Consider the following 18693-nt stretch of genomic DNA (forward strand, 5'->3'; position numbering starts at 1 on the left):
TTCTTCGGGAATCATCTATGATCGAATTTTAATCTGAGTCACCTTAATTATCGCTGGTGAGCGTCCAAATGCCTAATTTGGGTCTTTGAATAAAAAAAATAGTTTAAACTGATTTATAGGATTTTTAGCACTAATGCGAGAAAGGAATAGGATTTTCACATTATTTTTTAATGTGAAGTAATATTTATGATAATAACAACATTCCTTATCGTACAATATCATTTCACTTTTAGTCATTGCGCTCAAGTGAAATTGTCGATTGTGCTGAGAAGGAGGATTCACGTGAAATGGTGAGTTTGTGCTGCTTTTTAGTGCTGTGATTGATGAATGCAAAGAAATGTTGCGCTGGTCAATGACATCATCACTGACCTGTTAAACAGCCTTGTTCTTCCACGGGCAAGGTGTTTGTATTAAAAGAGTTAACTGTTTGTTAGAGCTGAAATCGGAGACACAAGAGATTATTTACGTGGAGCAATGGATCTTGAGAATTCTTAGACTTTGATTTTATGTCTGGGATGAGATTCTTAATTTAACCATTTAGAAGATTACTTGATGTCTACTCAAAATCCCATTCTAAATCCAATTCAAAGTCTGTGATTTCTTAGTGTGACTCCCAAAGAGTAAAAGAGGTCATAGCAACTCAATTTCCGTGCTCATTTCTTCCGTGTCTTCTTTTTCTTTCGCCGTGTACGATGAAGGTAAGTCGAGGCCAAGCCTCTGCTCAGTTCTTCAGCAGAGTTCGCCTCTGTTGTCGGGGTGATTCTGCCGATGATGATGATGGAAGTGGACCAAACGGAAATTCAAAGTTTTGCTCGTGTCACCTCTTCAGTTTCTTCCCAACTCTTGACCCGTTAGTGTCTCAATCGTTTCCTCTGCATCTTCACAGCATAAGTACCATGAAGTTGCTGGTGGTTTGTGTGATTTTCTTGGCTGTTTCTGTCTATGGAGCCAGTATTTTAGGTAATTATCTTCAATAAAAAAAGCCTGCCATCAGACTATCTCAGTTGGAATTCGAGAAAGAATTAAGAACAATTAATTTTTGCAAATTGGTTTGACCTAATTCAATCAGTGCATAAAGAAGTGATAAACTTTTTCCGTTAATTTTTTTATTTAAGAAAGTGTAGAGTTGGAAATTATCTGGATATCTGCAGTTCTGAAATATTTCTTCAGTTTGGATAATATGCGAATTAGTAGCATTTTTTATCAATTTATTTTTTATTTATTTATTTATTTATTTATTCACTCTCCAAAAATATCTACAATGTACAGCTATTGTTTTTAGATAAATAAAAATATAACAAATGTTCATTTATTTTAAAGAAATTATGCTCATTTCTTTATCTCTAAGATCTGTAAAAATTTTATTTAGGAATTGTACCTAAATATGAAAAAGGAACAAATGTAATATAAATATTTTACATAATTATTGGTAAAATGTGGTTCGTAATTTAAAAAATACACACAAAGAGATAGGGGACATTGGGGCAATTTCAATTTCAGCATATTTTTCTTATTTCTTTGAAAGAAATGGTATAAAAATAAAACCTTTATGTTACTAAATTAGTAAGTTCAAGAAAATTATAAAAAAGTCACAAAAATTATAAATTATGCAACGCTTTTCGATTAAGGGCGAAGCCTGAATTAAAAAATCAAAAAAGGTCTATATATAATATTTTTTATTATTTAAATCGATAGATAAATTGTCTACAAATATACTACAAAAACTTCAGAACTCAATTCGATTTGTTCAAGCGAACATCCAAAACTTTGAGGCGCGTTTTATCCGCTTCTCATTTTTATAATTCCTAGAATTGCGAAAAAGATTTAAAAAAAAAACCAATGGACCAATTTAAATGAGTAAAGGCTTAATTCTGTTCATAATTAAATTCTCTTCCAGTAAAACCTAAATAGGTAGTATTTGAATAAAAAAAATTTAATATCTTTTACAAAGTGTTAACGTCAATATTTCGTCTCAAAATGTAAAAAAAAAATAAAACAAGTTCCTGTACAACAATTTTCTGTGTTTTTTTTTAATTTAATTATGAAACTTATGAAAAGAAAATTGTGTTTTTAGATTTTTTTTCTTCTTGTACAAGAATTACGAGTTATAGATTTCCCGCCAATTCTAGTTTTGGAACTTACAAAATGGCGAATTATTGAGTTGTTCACTGAACGACTCATTAACCCATTCAGTCAATGTACCAGAAACACTGGAAATAGATTGTTCATATTTTGGAATTAGTTTCATACAAATTAATAGATGATTTTTTTTAACTACATCAAATCATAACTTTTCGTGAAATCTTATTTTCACTAATTTCTGAACGATCATTGTGTTTATCTAGAAGTATTATTATTGTGATAGACTACTTTTAGTATAGTTTCAGTGGTTTCAGTGTAATAAGATATTTATCATTGGATGAATTTTAAGATGATTTTCTGACAATTCGGATTTAATGGAGTTGGATCAATAAGACTGGACAACACCATATTTCCAACATTTTTAAAATGAAATTTGTATTTTTGAGAGAATGTAATACACAAAAATACTATATCGGTATCTTTACACCACGTTTGGTCCTATAGAATAAATTGTGATCAATGCAAAAAATCCAAATTTCAAGTATGAGTTTATAGCTCATCCACAGGAAATTTAAATTTTCATTTTTTTCAAATTCAAATATACTCTATAAAATTTCGTTCATCGCAAAGTAAGTCTTTTTTTAGAATACCTAGGCGGACATTTCGTCATACGAAAATACCGTTGAATCATTCCTAATAACGATTTTTCAAGGTCAAAGGTTAAAAAAGCTCTAGATAGTGTATTTTGTAGTCGACTGCGATCATGTTGGGATCATTGGAAAGGTCTTGGAATATTCAATAAAGCGGAACCGGTCCCAATGGGTTCTGATTCGGTTCATAACAGATAACTATTTTATCTCCAAAATTCAATTACACTCAATCTCGGCATTAAGTCATTCGGGATTATGCATCTGACGGAATTATGCACTTACAATTATGCAAGTTTGCCTACCATTGAGGGTCAATTTACGAAATCATTTTTGAAATAGGCCTGAATGTATACTATTTTGGGAATTTTGAAAACATTTTTCAAAATTGAAAAATTTTTTCAAAATTGAAACTTTTTCAGAATAAAAAAATACTCCCTCCGTTCCGAAATAAGTCGTACGTTTGGGAAAAATTTTTGTTCCGAATTAAGTCATAGGGGAAAGTGCCCATGCTTGATGCGATCCAAGCTTGATAATAACTATTTTTTCCTACATTAATCAATATTTGTGACTCATAGGAGTATATTTTAATAGCTGGGCCTAAGCCTCACATTTCCTAAAAAATTAGGATCCCAGCTCTTTTTTCCTAGTTTCAGGAAGCAAAAATCAAAAATGGGTCCAAAACTATAATTTCGATACATGATATTTCATAAGTTTTTCTTAATTAATGTCGCTGTTCAGGAAAACTACTATCATAGACACATAGAGGGTTCATCAGTATTAATATTTATGTAAAAATATTTTTAATTGGAGACACTGTTTTTGAGGGTGGTGACAAATTCATAAATTCTACTTGTGTCCATCCTACATTTTAAGAAGGGTCCATGAATGATAATTTAAATGTGGCAACTCTATCATTAGATGTAATTTTTTCATAATCACAAATATTGTAATCCTAGAATATTATCAACAATTGACATTAGCCTTCAACCCTGTTGCCTGAATGTTAAGGTTGCAGAGTGACATTTTCATGGACTCAAAGTGAAAAAATGGTTTTCACTAGAGCCCTACACTCTTAGAAAAAATTAGTTCGTACAAGCTCATATGCAGTTATTAGAACTATAAAATATAGTAAATATAGACCCAACTATATATTTAGTTTGGGTAACTAAATGAAATAGTTGATCACAGTTAGTTAAAATATCCTTTTCATTTAGTTATCACAACTAAATCAAAATAGTAATGGGTACTATAACATATTAGTTCCAATTACTAAATAAATGGGGTTGATACCCATCTTATTGGCTGTAATAACTATATCATATTAGTTGTGGTTACTATATAGCATTCATTGTGATGCATATTTCTTATTAGTTGCTTAAAATTCGAAAGAGCTTCAACTCATTACTAAAATAAAAATCACTCTTTACTATTGGAAAAGTAGTCATAACTTTATGAAAATATAGGCCCATCTATTTACATTGGTTGTGAGAACTAAAAGGAATTAGTGACCAATATTAGTTGGGATAATGATTTCATTTAATTAACACAAGCAAATATAATTGTATGAAAGCATTATGAAATAATTGCCGCAACTTATCCACGTAAATATTGTCTTATATTCTCACTACTAATAAATTTATTATGAGTATAATGTTTTAAGAATATAAGAACCATTTTAAATAGATTTGATAATAATCGCCCGAACAACTAATTTTCATTAGTAATCACGTCTAAACTTTTCTAAGAGTGTAATTTCATAAAAACATGGCTTAGAAAAGTTACATAAGAATGATTTTAAAACTAATAACCAGTCGTACAAACGATTTAAGCAGATAGATTAGAGTTCCGTCTAAATAGTGACGTGCAATTTTTTGTATCCGGTGAATTTTTTACAGTGAAAATGGGCCTCCGAATTGTCGAATCAATTATTATACAGGAAGGCACCGGACCCAACTTGTATAAAAATCGCCACTGAATTTCCATTTTCTTCTTGAGGAAAATCTAACAATTTCTAGGAACTATTTGAGGTGGGATTATGAACCTGATAAGTGAGACATTTTTTTGTCATAGTGGAAGAATCGCTTCGGTTTGTGTGTTAATCAGAAAATAATCACAAACCTTGGAAATCATTTTACAGTATCAAGCATGGGCACTTTCCCCTACGTGTGGGAAAAAATAGGATTAAGGGAAAGTTTGTTGGTAAAAGTTTTGTGTACCACAACTATCTCTTCTAAAGAGCTATTAAGTTGAAGTAAGTATTAGTAAGTTGAAGAACGAATATCTTAAAAATGTCTTATTTTTGCGTTTTATTTTCAATCTATTTTAAGTGCTAAATGGTAAGAGATAGGGACTTGGGACCTTCGGGGAACCCCCCTTAAGTTGACCCTGGGACTATTAATATGTCCCTACTTTTCCCCGCCCCTCCCATGCCATTTCGCTAATGCCATTTCGCGCGTTTTTTTCGGTCCCGAAAATATGCATAATACCAGGATCACCAGGATTGAGTATATAATATTACTCCTGAGGTGTATTTTTAGCAATATTTTGAATGATTTATAAATCGGTTTAAATCGGCTGTGAGTGAACCGATTATGGGCCGATATATAATTTATTTTCGTCCAAAAATCAATTCTATTTACTCTTAAAACTATTTTGGGGTATCTTATGAGTGATTTATGAATCGGTTAAAAAAGTTGAGGTATAGCATCTAAAAGGGCCTCGAAAGACTTGAGGATTAGCTGAGAGACGGATTAGCGTAATTATATTAGAAATAAAAGTTGAAATGCATTTCCATCATTTTCCACAAAGTCATCTCTCGGCTTAAGTCGTAAGTGTGTCTATAGCATAAGTCACGAGTTCGGGCACTTCACAAAACCTTTGACCTTTTGCCACCTGTTTTTTATATAAAATTATCTCAAAATATAATTTTCAATTCAAGGATGAAATTATACCATTTTTCTCTATTTAAATAATTGAAGCTCTTTATCGAACATGACAATATTTCCTAACATTTTTATATGAAAAAAAAATACATTGATCTTCCAACATCTACATCTCAGAATTTCTATAAAAATTCAGTATTTTTGTCGGTAAAACATATACGGTTTCTTTATAATTTCTATTTAAAATTGTTTAGAAGTAGTAACGGGCTCAAGCTCGGGCTCAAAGTTAGGTTCTCACATCTTAATAAATCTTGTTATTTTGCATTTGAAGTTTAAGCATTATCCACGTGTAGTAAAATATTTGGTTGTATAAAAATTTTGAATTCTTTCCCCGAATTCTTAAAGCTTCAATCATCTTTATTCAAAGCTTTATTCAGAGAACGAGTTCAGATTGAAATATTTTGTGATGATACTTAATTGAATGTATGCAATGTAGAAAGCATTATGCCTAATGCCCGATGCACAATAATTTTTGTTTTGTAAACATGTTTTTGACATTTCAATGAGAGTGAATGAAATCGAGATCTAGTCATCTCGCTCTCTCTCATATGAAATTTTGAAAATATGTTTACAAACAAAATTAATTGTGCGTTGGGCATAACGCACAATAACTTTTGTTTAGTAAACATGTTTGTGACATTTTAATGAGAGTAAATGAGATCTAGATCTAGTCATCTCGCTTATTCTCATGGGAAATTTTGAAAGCATGTTTACAAACAAAAGTTATTGTGCGCTGGTCATTAAGCTAATCAGACAAAACATTGAGAAAAAACATTTTATTATATTAATATTGTAATTCGCGAAAAAAAAAACGAAATTTAAAATTGGAACAGAACTCCTTGAACAAATATCCAAATTCCTGAGAATCTTTCAGATTACCTGACAGTGAGTGCTGAGAACCGCGAGGATGATACTGAAAGTGACAATGAGAAAAGCTGCGAATGCGAGGGTTTTTCCTGCTCGTGCTGCGTCGACTTCAACATGTCCCTGATTGACCTAGGAGGTCCAGGCTGCGTCAGACTCACCTACATCTCCCCGCAGGAAGGTATCGGCATCAACGTCTCCTACGGAGACAGTCTCCTGCACTCCAACGTGGTCAGAGGCACAAAACCCGAACCCACATGCCTCAACATCTTCGCCAAATTGGCTTCGATGTGCGCCAAATTCACAGAATTCGTCCCCACGGCCGAAGGGATGCGAGCCTGTGTCCAGATGGAACCCAATCTTCTGGGTGAGGCGCAGCTTGAACTTCCCATTGGATGCTTCCTCATGACTTCGCAGGGCATGGAAGTGATTGAGGAGGAGGAAGAAGGATCGGAGAAAAAAGACGAAGAAGAAGATAAGAAAGAAGATTCCCCAGAGAAACCCCCAGAAGATGCTCCTTCATCAACCCAAAAACCCGAAACCATCATCGGTGACCTCACAGCTGAAGACATCCTCAATGTCGTCAGTGAATCTGCAGACAAGGGAATCTCCATGATTTCCAGCTGGCTCGGACTCAACCTCGAAGAAACCAAAAACGACACAGAGACGAGCTCAGCTGCCCCCACGGAAGCCCAGGAGTGATTGAAAAATGCAATAAATTTTAGTGTCTTACAGTTTATTTATTCTGGAATCAATTTCTTGATTTTCTTTTTGCCAAAAACACTTCAAAGTGTAATGTGTGTAGTTCAACAAGTTTTTTTTTTAGGGAAAGGGTCATCTTATTTAAAATTCACATCATTTGTGTGAGGGAAATTAATTTCAGGCCTCAGTTGTTGAATTTGTCACGGTGTCATCTTGTTCGGCTTCCACCATCATCAGAGAAGAGTCCGGGAGATCGTTGGGCGTCTGAAAATCCAATCACTTCTCAGAAACAATTTTAACAAAATATCTGAAAGCCTTCCCTCATCCAGAGGAACGTTCCTCTGTTTCGTCCATAGACCCCTATGATGACCTAAACATTTCCGAATCGCATTTTCGAAAATCAAAAACAAATTCTTGAGGGCCTATTTCTCAACAGATTTAATTAAATTTAGAACTTTTAGAAAGGTCTTGAAATTTCCTTTCCGATTGCACCGAACTCAATCGGCAATGAATAAATCAAGCATCCGTAAATTACTTATACGTTCGATTTATTTTTGTTTAGGGTAATATGGGGTAATTTGAATCTTTGAGATTTCCTAACAGTTTTATAAGGCAAAACGAAAAAAATTACAAAGAAGTACTCTCGAATCTAAAGTCTTGTACTTCTTTGTAGTTTTCTTTTTCTCTTTGACCGTCTGAACAGTGAGAAAATCTCAAAAATTCTAAAATACACATGATTCCGAATTACCCGATCTTACTCTACTGATCCTATATATGTTTTCCTCCAAACCCATGTTCTTGATGTTTTTCTCAAAAATGGTTTCAGAGATTTCTTTCATTTTCGAATTGGCTTTGAAGGTAGTTCATGCGAATACTTTCCCCTGGGGACCACTTTCTATTATAATTACGCTAAGTTGTTTATCGAGTTATCTTCAGGTTGGCCTAGGTCGCCTAGGTCCTTACAGTAAAATTTTTCTGGCCCCTGTACTCAGTTCTTACAAAATAAAACTCCCTTTGTCCTAAAAAAAAACTCGTAATCTTGGGTAAAATTTTAGGATAAGGAATGATTCCTGGGAATTATTTTGTTGTCTGGTGAAAATCTTGGAATATGTTCGTCATGCAGCTTCCGGTCAAAATCCCGTAAAGGGCAAAATCCCGAGAACCAAAATCCTGAAAGCTAAGATTCCGAATTCTTAGAAGAATTCTCGCTTGACGAAGGAAAATTTTCCACGTTTTGAGGAATTATTCTACACATTATCCATCGTATAATTTCGCCCTTTTTAGGATTTTGAACATTCATCAGCACTTTCGTCAGGATTTTGGCGTTCGGAACCTCGATCCATTCGGGATTTTGGATTTTGGAATTTCGGTATTTTGGCTTTTCGGGATTTTCGCGTTCAAGATTTTGGAGTTTGGGATTTTAATCCATTTTAGATTTTGGCATTCAAGAAGGCTTTCCGGAATTTGAGTTTTTCAAGATTTTGGCTTTCGGGAATTTGAACCATTCGGGATTTTCGCGTTCGGAATTCCCACCCATTCGAAATTTTTGCTTTACGAGAATTTGACTTTCAGGATTTTCGTTTTCGAGATTTTGCCTTTTGGGATATTGGCTTTCGGCATTTAGGCTTTCAGCATTTAGGCTTTTCGGGTTTTTTGCGTTCGAGATTTTGGCTTTACGTTTTTTTTTTGCTCTTCAGAATTTCGACTTTTCGGAATTTTGCCTTTTGGGATTGTGGCTTTTCATGATTTTTGCTATCGGGATCTTGACTTTTCGGATATTGGCTTTTGGGATTTTGCCTTGTGGAATTTTGATCTATTTGAAATTTTGATATTCGGGATTTCCGCGTTCGGAATTTCCACCCATTCGGAATTTTGCTTTTCGAGAATTTGGCTTTCAGGATTTTCGTTTTCGGGATTTTGCCTTTTGGGATATTTGCTTTCGGCATTTAGGCTTTTCTGGTTTTTAGCGTTCGGGATTTTGACTTTACGTTATTTTTGCTCTTCAGAATTTCGACCTTTCGGAATTTTGCCTTTTGAGATTTTGGCTTTTAATGATTTTTGCTTTCGGGATCTTGACTTTCAGGATATTGACTTTCGGGATTTTGCCTTTTGGAATTTTGATTCATTTGCAATTTTGACATTCAGGATTTCGGCTTTCCGGGATTTCCGCGTTCGGAATTTCGACTCATTTGGAATTTTGCTTTTCGAGAATTTGGCTTTCAGGATTTTCGTTTTCGGGATTTTGCCTTTTGGGATATTTGCTTTCGGCATTTAGGCTTTTCTGGTTTTTAGCGTTCGGGATTTTGACTTTACGTTATTTTTGCTCTTCAGAATTTCGACCTTTCGGAATTTTGTCTTTTGAGATTTTGGCTTTTAATGATTTTTGCTTTCGGGATCTTGACTTTCAGGATATTGACTTTCGGGATTTTGCCTTTTGGAATTTTGATTCATTTGCAATTTTGACATTCAGGATTTCGGCTTTCCGGGATTTCCGCGTTCGGAATTTCGACTCATTTGGAATTTTGCTTTTCGAGAATTTGGCTTTCAGGATTTTCGTTTCCGAGATTTTGCCTTTTGGGATTTTGACTTTTGGAATTTAGGCTTTTCGGGTTTTTTAGCGTTCGGGATTTTGGGTTTACGTTATTTTTGCTCTTCATAATTTCGACTTTTCGGAATTTTGCCTTTTGGGATTTTAGCTTTCCATGATTTTTGCTTTCGGGATCTTGACTTTCACGATATTAGCTTTCGAGATTTTGGCTTTTGGAATTCTGATTCATTTGCAATTTTGACATTCAGGATTTCGGCTTTCCGGGATTTCCGCGTTCGGAATTTCGACTCATTCGGAATTTTGCTATTCGAGAATTTGGCTTTCAGGATTTTCGTTTTCGAGATTTTGCCTTTTGGGATATTGGCTTTCGGCATTTAGGCTTTTCGGGTTTTTTTGCGTTCGAGATTTTGGCTTTACGTTATTTTTGCTCTTCATAAATTCGACTTTTTGGAATTTTGCTTTTCGAGAATTTGTCTTTCAGGATTTTTGCTATCGGGATCTTGACTTTTAGGATATTGGCTTTCGGGATTTTGCCTTTTGGAATTTTAATCCTCTTGAAATTTTGACATGCGGGATTTCGGCTTTCCGGTATTTTAGCTTTTTAGGATTTTGATTTTTGGAAATTCGAACCATTCAGGATTTTGGCTTTTGGTTATTTTTGCTTTTCGGGATCTTGGCTTTCAGAATTTTTAATTTTAATTTTCGGGATTTTGACCTATTCGGAATCTTAGCTTTTGGGATTTTGGCGTTCAAGATGTTAACCCATTTGGGATTTTGTTTCTTCGGGATTTCGACATTCGGAATTTTTGTTTTTCGGGATTTTTGTCTTCGGGAATTTTGGCTTTCTGTATTTAGGCTTTTCGGGATTTTGGCTTTACATTATTTTTGCTCTAGGGATCTTGACTTTTAGGATATTGGATTTCGGGATTTCGGCTTTCGGGAATTTGAACCATTCGGGATTATGGCATTTGTTTATTTTTGCTTTTTGGGATCTTGACTTTCAGGATTTTCAATTTCGGATTTTAGTTTTCGGGATTTAGATCTATTCGGGATCTCAGCTTTTGGGATTTTGGCGTTCAAGATGTTGACCCATTTGGAATTTGTTTCTTCGGGATTTCGGTATTCAGAATGTCGACTCATTCGGAATTTTAGCTTTTCCGGATTTTGACCCATTCGGTATTTTGCCCGAAAAACAATCCTTTCCCGGTAAAAAAAATCCTAAATAAACGATTTCTTTAAGATACAGTAGTATTTCAGTAAAATTAATATGGAAGCTTCCGGTAAATTTAAGAATTCCAACTAAAATCGTAAAAAGCCCCTACAATCCATTCTAGACATTTTTATTCATACAGAATGCCAAAAAATCTTGAAAAACTAATGAAAAATTTATTAATTTATAATGTTCAAAATTGTTAAGGAAGAAGTTTACAGAAATTTAACCTACAGATTTAAAAACTTGGTTGATAACCTGAAAATAATTTTAAAAAACACGTTTTCTTGTGGCTTAATTGTCCAAAAAAAATTAGATTTACACTTAAATAAATTATTAACTTTTTAGAAGATTCTAACTTTGAGTAGTCACCGCTAGTGGTGCTATTTACTTTTTTGTTACCATCGAGCATATTCCAAATCACTGCATGAAGCATATGCTTCATACGAGATAAAAACCATTTCCCCATTGGAAAATAATCATTTTGGACTTACCTGATTTTCTTTAGTCGACTTATCATTTGTGATGATAGCAGATATATGCTTCTGTCCTTCCGGCAAATCCGTCATCTGAACGAGTTCCTCTACGGAGAAGTCCTTTGTGTTGGAATTGAACAATTCTAATTCTCGCTGGAAGAACTCCCAGAAGGGAATTCCATCGGAGTTTACGAACATTTTCTGCCAAAAAAAAAAATCAAGAAAATTAGCCAAGGGAAAGGACGCCAGCCGAAAATTGACGTACCTTGAATTGCGTGTATATCGATTGTGATCGTTTTCTGACCTCAACAGCATTCAATTCGAATTCTTCCTTCTCCTGATCCGACATCACCCATTGCTTGACATTTCCCACGTACTTCCGGAGCCTTTTGATGGTTTCCACGCAAGTTGGATTCTTGAGCAGCATTATGGGTGTTATTTCCAATTCATTGTACTCTTCCAGGAGCTTCACACAGGCTTCCGGATTGGCACTCTGGAGGCCCAGAGTTGACTTAATTCGGGTCATCAGATCAATTAGCTTGCCTTGATTCTTCAAATGGCTCTTAACTGCAGAGATTTTTTGGGTTAGGAATTGTCATGAGTGAGATTTTTGCGCAGGAGTTCCTTACCCTTATCCTCTTTGCCTTCATCATTATCGATTTTGGGCACCTTCGCTGGTTTTACGTCGGCATTTGTATTATCCAGGGAGACACCTTTTCTCTTGGGAGCTGGAAGGATTTCTTCCACTTCCTCTAGCAGATATCTGGGAAAGAATTTTGTCAAGCAAAAAAGAAAACAGAGATTCCCTCCAGGAATTACTTACTTTTTCGGCTTAATCTTCCTGCCACTGCGACTGGTGATTTCTGCCCCATTGTCCTTGATAACTGGACTTGTGACAGTATCTTCCGGAGTTGCAGGAGGCTCAACTTTTGCCTCATTCTTCTCAACTTTTGCCTTCTTGGCCGATGTCTTTGGCTCCGTCTTACCTTTTGGCGGAGACTTCTCGACCTGTGGTGCTGGCTCAACCTTCTCTGGCTCTGGCTCCACTTGGCTGGAGTCCAGAGGAGCTGTGTCATCAGCTGTCACCGGAGTTCCAGCTGGTGGCATCTCAATTGGCGAGGAATCCTGTCCCTTGAGAGCTGCTTCAATTTGATCCACGGCCTCCTTGAATTGCGGCTTTTTCATATGCTTGTCAGTGGCCAACTTGGATTTGCTTTCAGCATAGGAAAACAAATCCTCCGACTTGATGTATCCCCTGAAAAAAAAAGCCAAAAAACCACCTCGCAATGCATCAATGCCCCAAATCTAACCCCAATAGGGCTGCAGACACCACAGTAGACGCTTCCGCAGCACCCACGCTCCAGAAGCGTCACCCAAGCTGCCCACAAAGCAGCCGTCTGGCTTTCAACGAACCCCAAGTCAACTTACGTCTCGCCCGTTCCATAGAAATAAACATTGTACTTTTTATTTCCGGACAGCTTCACGATCTGCAAGACATAGAGGGTGGATATGCATGACTTCCGGACGGGAAATTCTGGGGCAAAAGCCTCAAGGCAGTGTCTGGAATTTTTTTGCTTACTTTTGCCGGCCATGGCGGGTAACCTTTAACTTTGGCAAATACCAAGTCTCCGATCTTGTAGGAACGATCCTTCTTGGCCATCTCACTCTATTAACGTATTCACTCCTTCTGTGGTACTTGAAATCCTTGCAGGTGTATTTTGGGGAACGCCACGAGCAGAAAGGAAACCATTCAGAGAACCCGGAGAGGCGACTGGGAAATACAATATGGCCGCACGGCGTCAATTGTGTCCGTGACCTCTTGTGAAGAGGGTCACTGATAATGTAATTGAGTGAGGAAATGAGCACTTCAGAACGCTCAGAATAATATTTATTATTGTTTAATAATAACAGTCTGCAGCAGATTGGTAAGTATTTTGACAAAAATGGTAAGTAAAATGGTTAGTAACAATTTAGAAGTTGAACCGTTTTTATATTTTTAATTTAGTTACCAAAAATTTTTTTAATTTAAGTACCAAATTTACTAAATTAGTTACGAAAAATATTTTACTCTATACTGCCAAAGATATTATATCATGCGAAAAATTTACGATCGGTGTAATTCGGACGAGTTCTCGACGTTAAAAAAAATTAAATAATTAATTCTCGAAATTAAAAAAAATTGTGATTATGTATATGCGTGTTCAGCAATGAAAATGAATATCCTGTGATGTTTTTGTTTAATAATGAAGTAGGGGAAAGGCTCATAATTTTGTCCAGTTTCTTATTTTGGACACTTTGAGGACAAAATTGGGCATTAAAAATAAATTGATTAAAATGATGGATTTTTGTTCCAATATTTAATGAATAATGAATTCTATCTAAATATTTGTTCTTTTTGGAAGATTTTAACACTAAATACGTTAAATTTTGAATATGATTTGAGTTGAAATTGCTTTGTTGAAAATTCAGTGTGAGCAATTGCTTACGAGAAATATGACAGAACTTCGTGTTTACTTCAGTCTTATTTAGCTGTGATGAAGTACTAACAATGTTTCTTCGCTTTTTTGAGTGATATTATTGAATATTCATTGAAAATTGTGTTGATTCACGTTAGTGGTGATTTGTACATTTGACCTGAAGTGAGATTTGCCTTGTGAATTACGCTTTTCGTGTGAATAATGGAAAATTTTTCAAGACATTTATCAGTAAGGTGATACTCCTTATTTTGGACAGGTGTTTTTCTCACGAAATTTCGTGAAGTTTTAGCTTTTGTAATGACTAGGTTGGACAAATGCCTGGAGAAACAAAGGAGCATCATCTCTACGAAAGAGATGTAGCGAGAAATGAATTGAAAGGCTCCCGGAAAGGCCAGGGAATGAGCGAATCCGCACGTACTTGGAGTACCGAAGTCAACTCACTTTAATTAATGATATGGAAAGTTTCCGGGCTTTTTGTGACATTCTACGTTTCCCTTACATGAACAGGAAGAGGACTTGGTGAGATTGGTTCATGAAATGAAGAACAGTGGGCATCTTGTTGATGCGGATTAGCTCTCCTTATTTACAGCCAAGTGGTCCAAATTAATAACCAAGTTGTCCAAAAAAAGAGTCAAGTTCACCTCTACATATCAATTCATTTTTAAACGCATTAAAACTAATTTTAGTAAGAACAAAAACAGTGAACCCTTGTCAAGTTTCTAAACAACCCTTCTGAAAGGAGAGTAACAAAAAAAAATTCAATTAGTATCGAAAATATCACACTTCAAACTTGGAACATAGATGCTTATAAGCAGACTGAGCAAAATTATGAGCCCTTACCCTATAATAGCATAGAATTCTCTAATTATGTCTTTAATCTTATTTAAAACTTTTATACTAATTCTACAAAAAAAATCTTGTATTATATTTTCGAGACATTGAACAAATTCAAAAAAACCCATACTATTTATTATTTTTGTTTTTTTTTTTTTTAAAGAGGAAATGGTTCCTTTTTTGGTCATCATTTAGAAATTAGAATGCGTAGAGTTAAGCTCATAAATTCCAAATCGGATGTGATTAACTTTCTTAATTTACTGTGATCTACATTTATCGGCTTTCCGTTTGGAAATGTTGTAGATCTCCTGTTTAAAAAAAAAATTATAATAAAATTTTGAGGGTGACTATCACGACCATCATGAAGATCGAGAAGATAAAGAAACTAAGATTCTAAATTTCCTTAATTTTTTAACTTTATCCGTTCGTGTTTGATCATGGTCAACAAAAGAATCACAAGAAACATAGACTTAGGAAGTCTTCTCCAGGGTATAGCAGAGAGATTGCAGTGTCGGCTGTGACGTTTCCATCGCGCTCCGGAATTTTGTCCATATCTCCAATTCTACGCATTTCTCAGCATTTACTTGGTAAGGCACCTCTGGATATATCACCTCACTCCACAGAACACAATTGCTATGCAAATACCTGAAAAATACTCATACTTTTGTGGTTATGTTTGATATTTAGTGAGTGTTTGTGATTGCTGAAGATGTCCGGACGTGAAGGTGGCAAGAAGAAACCCCTGAAGCAGCCCAAAAAAGACAACAAGGACTTGGATGAAGATGATATGGCTCACAAACAGAAGCTGAAGGAGCAACAGAAGGCCCTCGAGGCTATGAAAGCCAAAGCTAGCCAGAAGGGACCACTTACTGGGGGAGGCATTAAAAAATCTGGGAAGAAGTAGTCTTAGACTGGTCATTCCTCCAGCTAGGATTGACCACACTCCACTTCATCTCTCACTGACAAATCTTATACCGCTTCTGCCCAAATAAATCAAATTTTACAGAAGTTTAGTAAAGTTTTTTGTATTAGTTGAAAATTGCCAGGCAACCACGTGCTTCTTGGTGAGATGGGATTCTTCTGGAAAGAGGTTTTTTTAAACAAAATCTGAAGGACTTTAGTAATAATGTTTCCTTGTGGGTCAAGTCAGATTAGTCTGGTTAATCCTGAACATCCTGAAGATATCACGAACAAAAAAATTGTTGTAGATTTTGAAGGAAGCAAGGACCAAGCCCTGCCTAGATACCCATACCAATCCTTGTCCGCCCAGAAAGAGGAACTATGCCTGTGAAATTGTTGATTTTCGATTTTGTAAAAAAAATATCTGATTGAGTCTTGTAACTCTTGTGGAGATTAAATAGGGCACTAATTAGATTTTCAAGGAAATCTGCTTAATTTTGATTTTCACATCCTCCAGAATTCTTTTAGAAAAAACTAAATTTTCTTGTTAATGCTGTTAATTGAAAAGGGATTTTGCATAATTTATTTTTAGGTTTTTGAGCCTTTCTGGGAATAATCGGGTGAATATCCAGAATTACCGAAGAAGCTGGAGTACAATAATTTTTTTCAATCTCAATTTGTGAGGCAGATGATCACTTTTTACTCATAGTAGATTGCGCAGTTAATCTGGTAAAATTGACCAGTACAAGTCAAAGTTATATCGGTTCAAGTTTTAGATTTAGAGTAATTTTCATGAAATCAAAATTCACTTCCTTTTCTTTCTCAAACGTTTTGCATATATCTATCCCGCTTTTGCACTCTTTTTCCCCTTTTGATCATCACAACAAATTCAATTTAGTCCAATCCAAAATTGATCCAACTAATCCAAAATTTGATTGGACTAAATTGTGTTTTTGTGATGATCAAAAGGAGCAAAACAGTGCTGCGGGAGCGGGATAAACAATGCAAAACGTTTGAGAAAGAAAGCAACTTGAATTTTGATTTCATGAATCTCCTAATCTAAAAGTTGTGCCAAAGGCATATTACTTTTTTAAATTCCCAAAAATAGTGAAATAATCTTGGCAAGAAAAAAAAAGGAATTTAAAATTAGCATTTTTTAAAGATAATTTCTTGCTAGAATCACAAGGAGCCGTATTATAAAAAAAGTTTGATCCTTTTTGGATTCTAATGCCCAGCGTACAATAAGTTTTATTTATAAACATGTTTTCAAAATTTGGTATGGGAGTGAGCGAGATGACTAGATCTAGATTTCATTCACTCTCACGGAAATATCAATTACATGTTTACAAAACAAAAATTATTGTGCGTTGGGCATAATGCCCAACGCACAATAACTTTTATTTTGTAAACATGTTTTTGACATTTCAATGAGAGTGAATGAAACAGAGATCTAGTTATCTCGTTTTCTCTCATAGGAAATTTTGAAAACATATTTACAAACAAAAGTTATTGTGCGTTGGACATAATAACATTTCGGTTAATTTTTAAAACATTAAAGAATTGCAAATAAATTGACGTCATGCTGATTGCCTGTCCTTCCGATCGTCACCAGAGAGGATAAACAGTTAGAGATAGAGGCTTTGCATCTTCTGAGAACCCCTTCCACTTTCACAAAAAAAAAAAAGATTTCGGGTATCATTGACTGCATCAGCTGCTTCATTTTCTCCCATCTGTACCCTCCCCCCGTAGCATATATTCCACAAAATTCACTTGTTCGTCAATGGTCAAAACCGTCAAAACGCTGCCTGAACAAACTAATTTTGACTGGATTTCAATGGGCTTTGGTACACCCTTGTTAGCGACCGAAAAAATGTTCGACATCAAATTTTTAAAGGTCAAAGTTACTACCGTTACTACCTACTTTTTCAGAAGATCTATTTCTCAAACGATTTGCTTCAGTTTGTACAATTTGGAAAGGTCTTAAAATTTCTAACCCAACTGCACCACACTCAATCGGAAATGAGTCAGCAAAGTTCCCGAAAGTTACTTATTTTGTTCAAACATTTTTATTTATTAGCCGTGTATATATATTTTTTCGATCTAGAAGCTAAACGGTAAGAGATATCAACTTCCGATCTTCGGTGACCCCCCCTTCTCATAAGTCTGCCTAGGTAAACCTATCCTCCTTTTTCATTCCACCTCATCCTCCCGTCTCCTTCATAACGTTTCGAACGCAGTTATGGATTCGACAATAACTCTTCAGGTCGAATATTCAATTGCATTGCTTTGAAATCGTTCTTTTTTCTAAGGTAAATTTTGTGATGATTTATGAATCGATTTAAATATGAAAAAATGTTTTGAAACCCGTGCACACTAATTCAGAATGACTGGCTAGAGAAAATGATCGGAGAGTTTTAATCAACTGGTAGTTAACTGTGTCATTCACGGTTTAATAAATGTCAATCTGCCGTTTTTTTTTGGAAAAATTCTGCCAATCTGCCATTTTTTACCAAAATCGTGCTGATTTTCCGGTAATTTAAAAAACGTGCCGATCTGAATACTTTTCAAAAAATTGTGTTAATCATTCTGATTTTATAGCAAACTAATGTCGATCTGCCGATTTTTTGGAAAGATTATGCCGGAATTATGCGAGTTTGCCTACCATTTGGGAGTCAATTTATGAAATCATTTTTGAAATATGCTTGAATATATATATACTATTTTGCGATGCAGGAAATTTGAAAACACTGTGCTTCTTTTTCAGAACAACACTTTAATTTATTTTTAAGGTAAAATTTTTAAATATTCAACCATTTATTGAAGAACTCTGGCCAAAAGTTCTGTAATTGCATTTCTATATTAAATAGTTGAATCTTTTTGTTTTCACTACTTTTACTCTGCGTAAAATTCGTTCTACAGAAGATTTATTCAAAAGAAAGCTCCTGCGGGTATGCAATTTTTCTCGATACATAATGTCATTTTGCGCGTTTGCTTTGGTCCCGAAAATA

The 18693-nt window shown here is 35.0% G+C and overlaps 3 protein-coding genes across 4 annotated transcripts; 2 read left to right on the forward strand and 1 right to left on the reverse strand.

The window, feature by feature from the left end:
• The first annotated feature begins 856 nt into the window (after nt 1–856).
• On the forward strand, nt 857–7293 carry LOC129804937 (uncharacterized). The gene is made up of 2 exons (XM_055852726.1): nt 857–960; nt 6549–7293. The coding sequence occupies exons 1-2, from the start codon at nt 897–899 to the stop codon at nt 7238–7240; spliced, it is 756 nt and encodes a 251-aa protein (XP_055708701.1). The 5' UTR covers nt 857–896; the 3' UTR covers nt 7241–7293.
• LOC129804918 (hepatoma-derived growth factor) lies at nt 7258–13307 on the reverse strand. Of its 2 annotated transcripts, none has more exons than XM_055852702.1 (7): nt 13054–13307; nt 12903–12961; nt 12298–12729; nt 12104–12237; nt 11740–12041; nt 11493–11675; nt 7258–7504 (listed from the first exon to the last, which is right to left on the reverse strand). In XM_055852702.1, exons 1-7 carry the CDS (start codon nt 13132–13134, stop codon nt 7418–7420), a joined length of 1278 nt encoding a protein of 425 aa, XP_055708677.1. In that variant the 5' UTR covers nt 13135–13307; the 3' UTR covers nt 7258–7417. The 2 variants fall into 2 exon arrangements, with proteins under 2 accessions (XP_055708677.1, XP_055708678.1); XM_055852703.1 differs by having other exon boundaries at nt 7258–7519; nt 13054–13291.
• A 1946-nt stretch (nt 13308–15253) lies between these two features.
• On the forward strand, nt 15254–15798 carry LOC129804958 (translation machinery-associated protein 7 homolog). Its single transcript, XM_055852753.1, has 2 exons — nt 15254–15372; nt 15473–15798. Exon 2 carries the CDS (start codon nt 15495–15497, stop codon nt 15687–15689), a length of 195 nt encoding a protein of 64 aa, XP_055708728.1. The 5' UTR covers nt 15254–15372; nt 15473–15494; the 3' UTR covers nt 15690–15798.
• The last annotated feature ends 2895 nt before the right edge of the window (nt 15799–18693 follow it).

This window comes from Phlebotomus papatasi, chromosome 2 (genome assembly GCF_024763615.1).
Source record: "Phlebotomus papatasi isolate M1 chromosome 2, Ppap_2.1, whole genome shotgun sequence".
Taxonomy (NCBI): Eukaryota; Metazoa; Arthropoda; class Insecta; order Diptera; family Psychodidae; genus Phlebotomus; species Phlebotomus papatasi.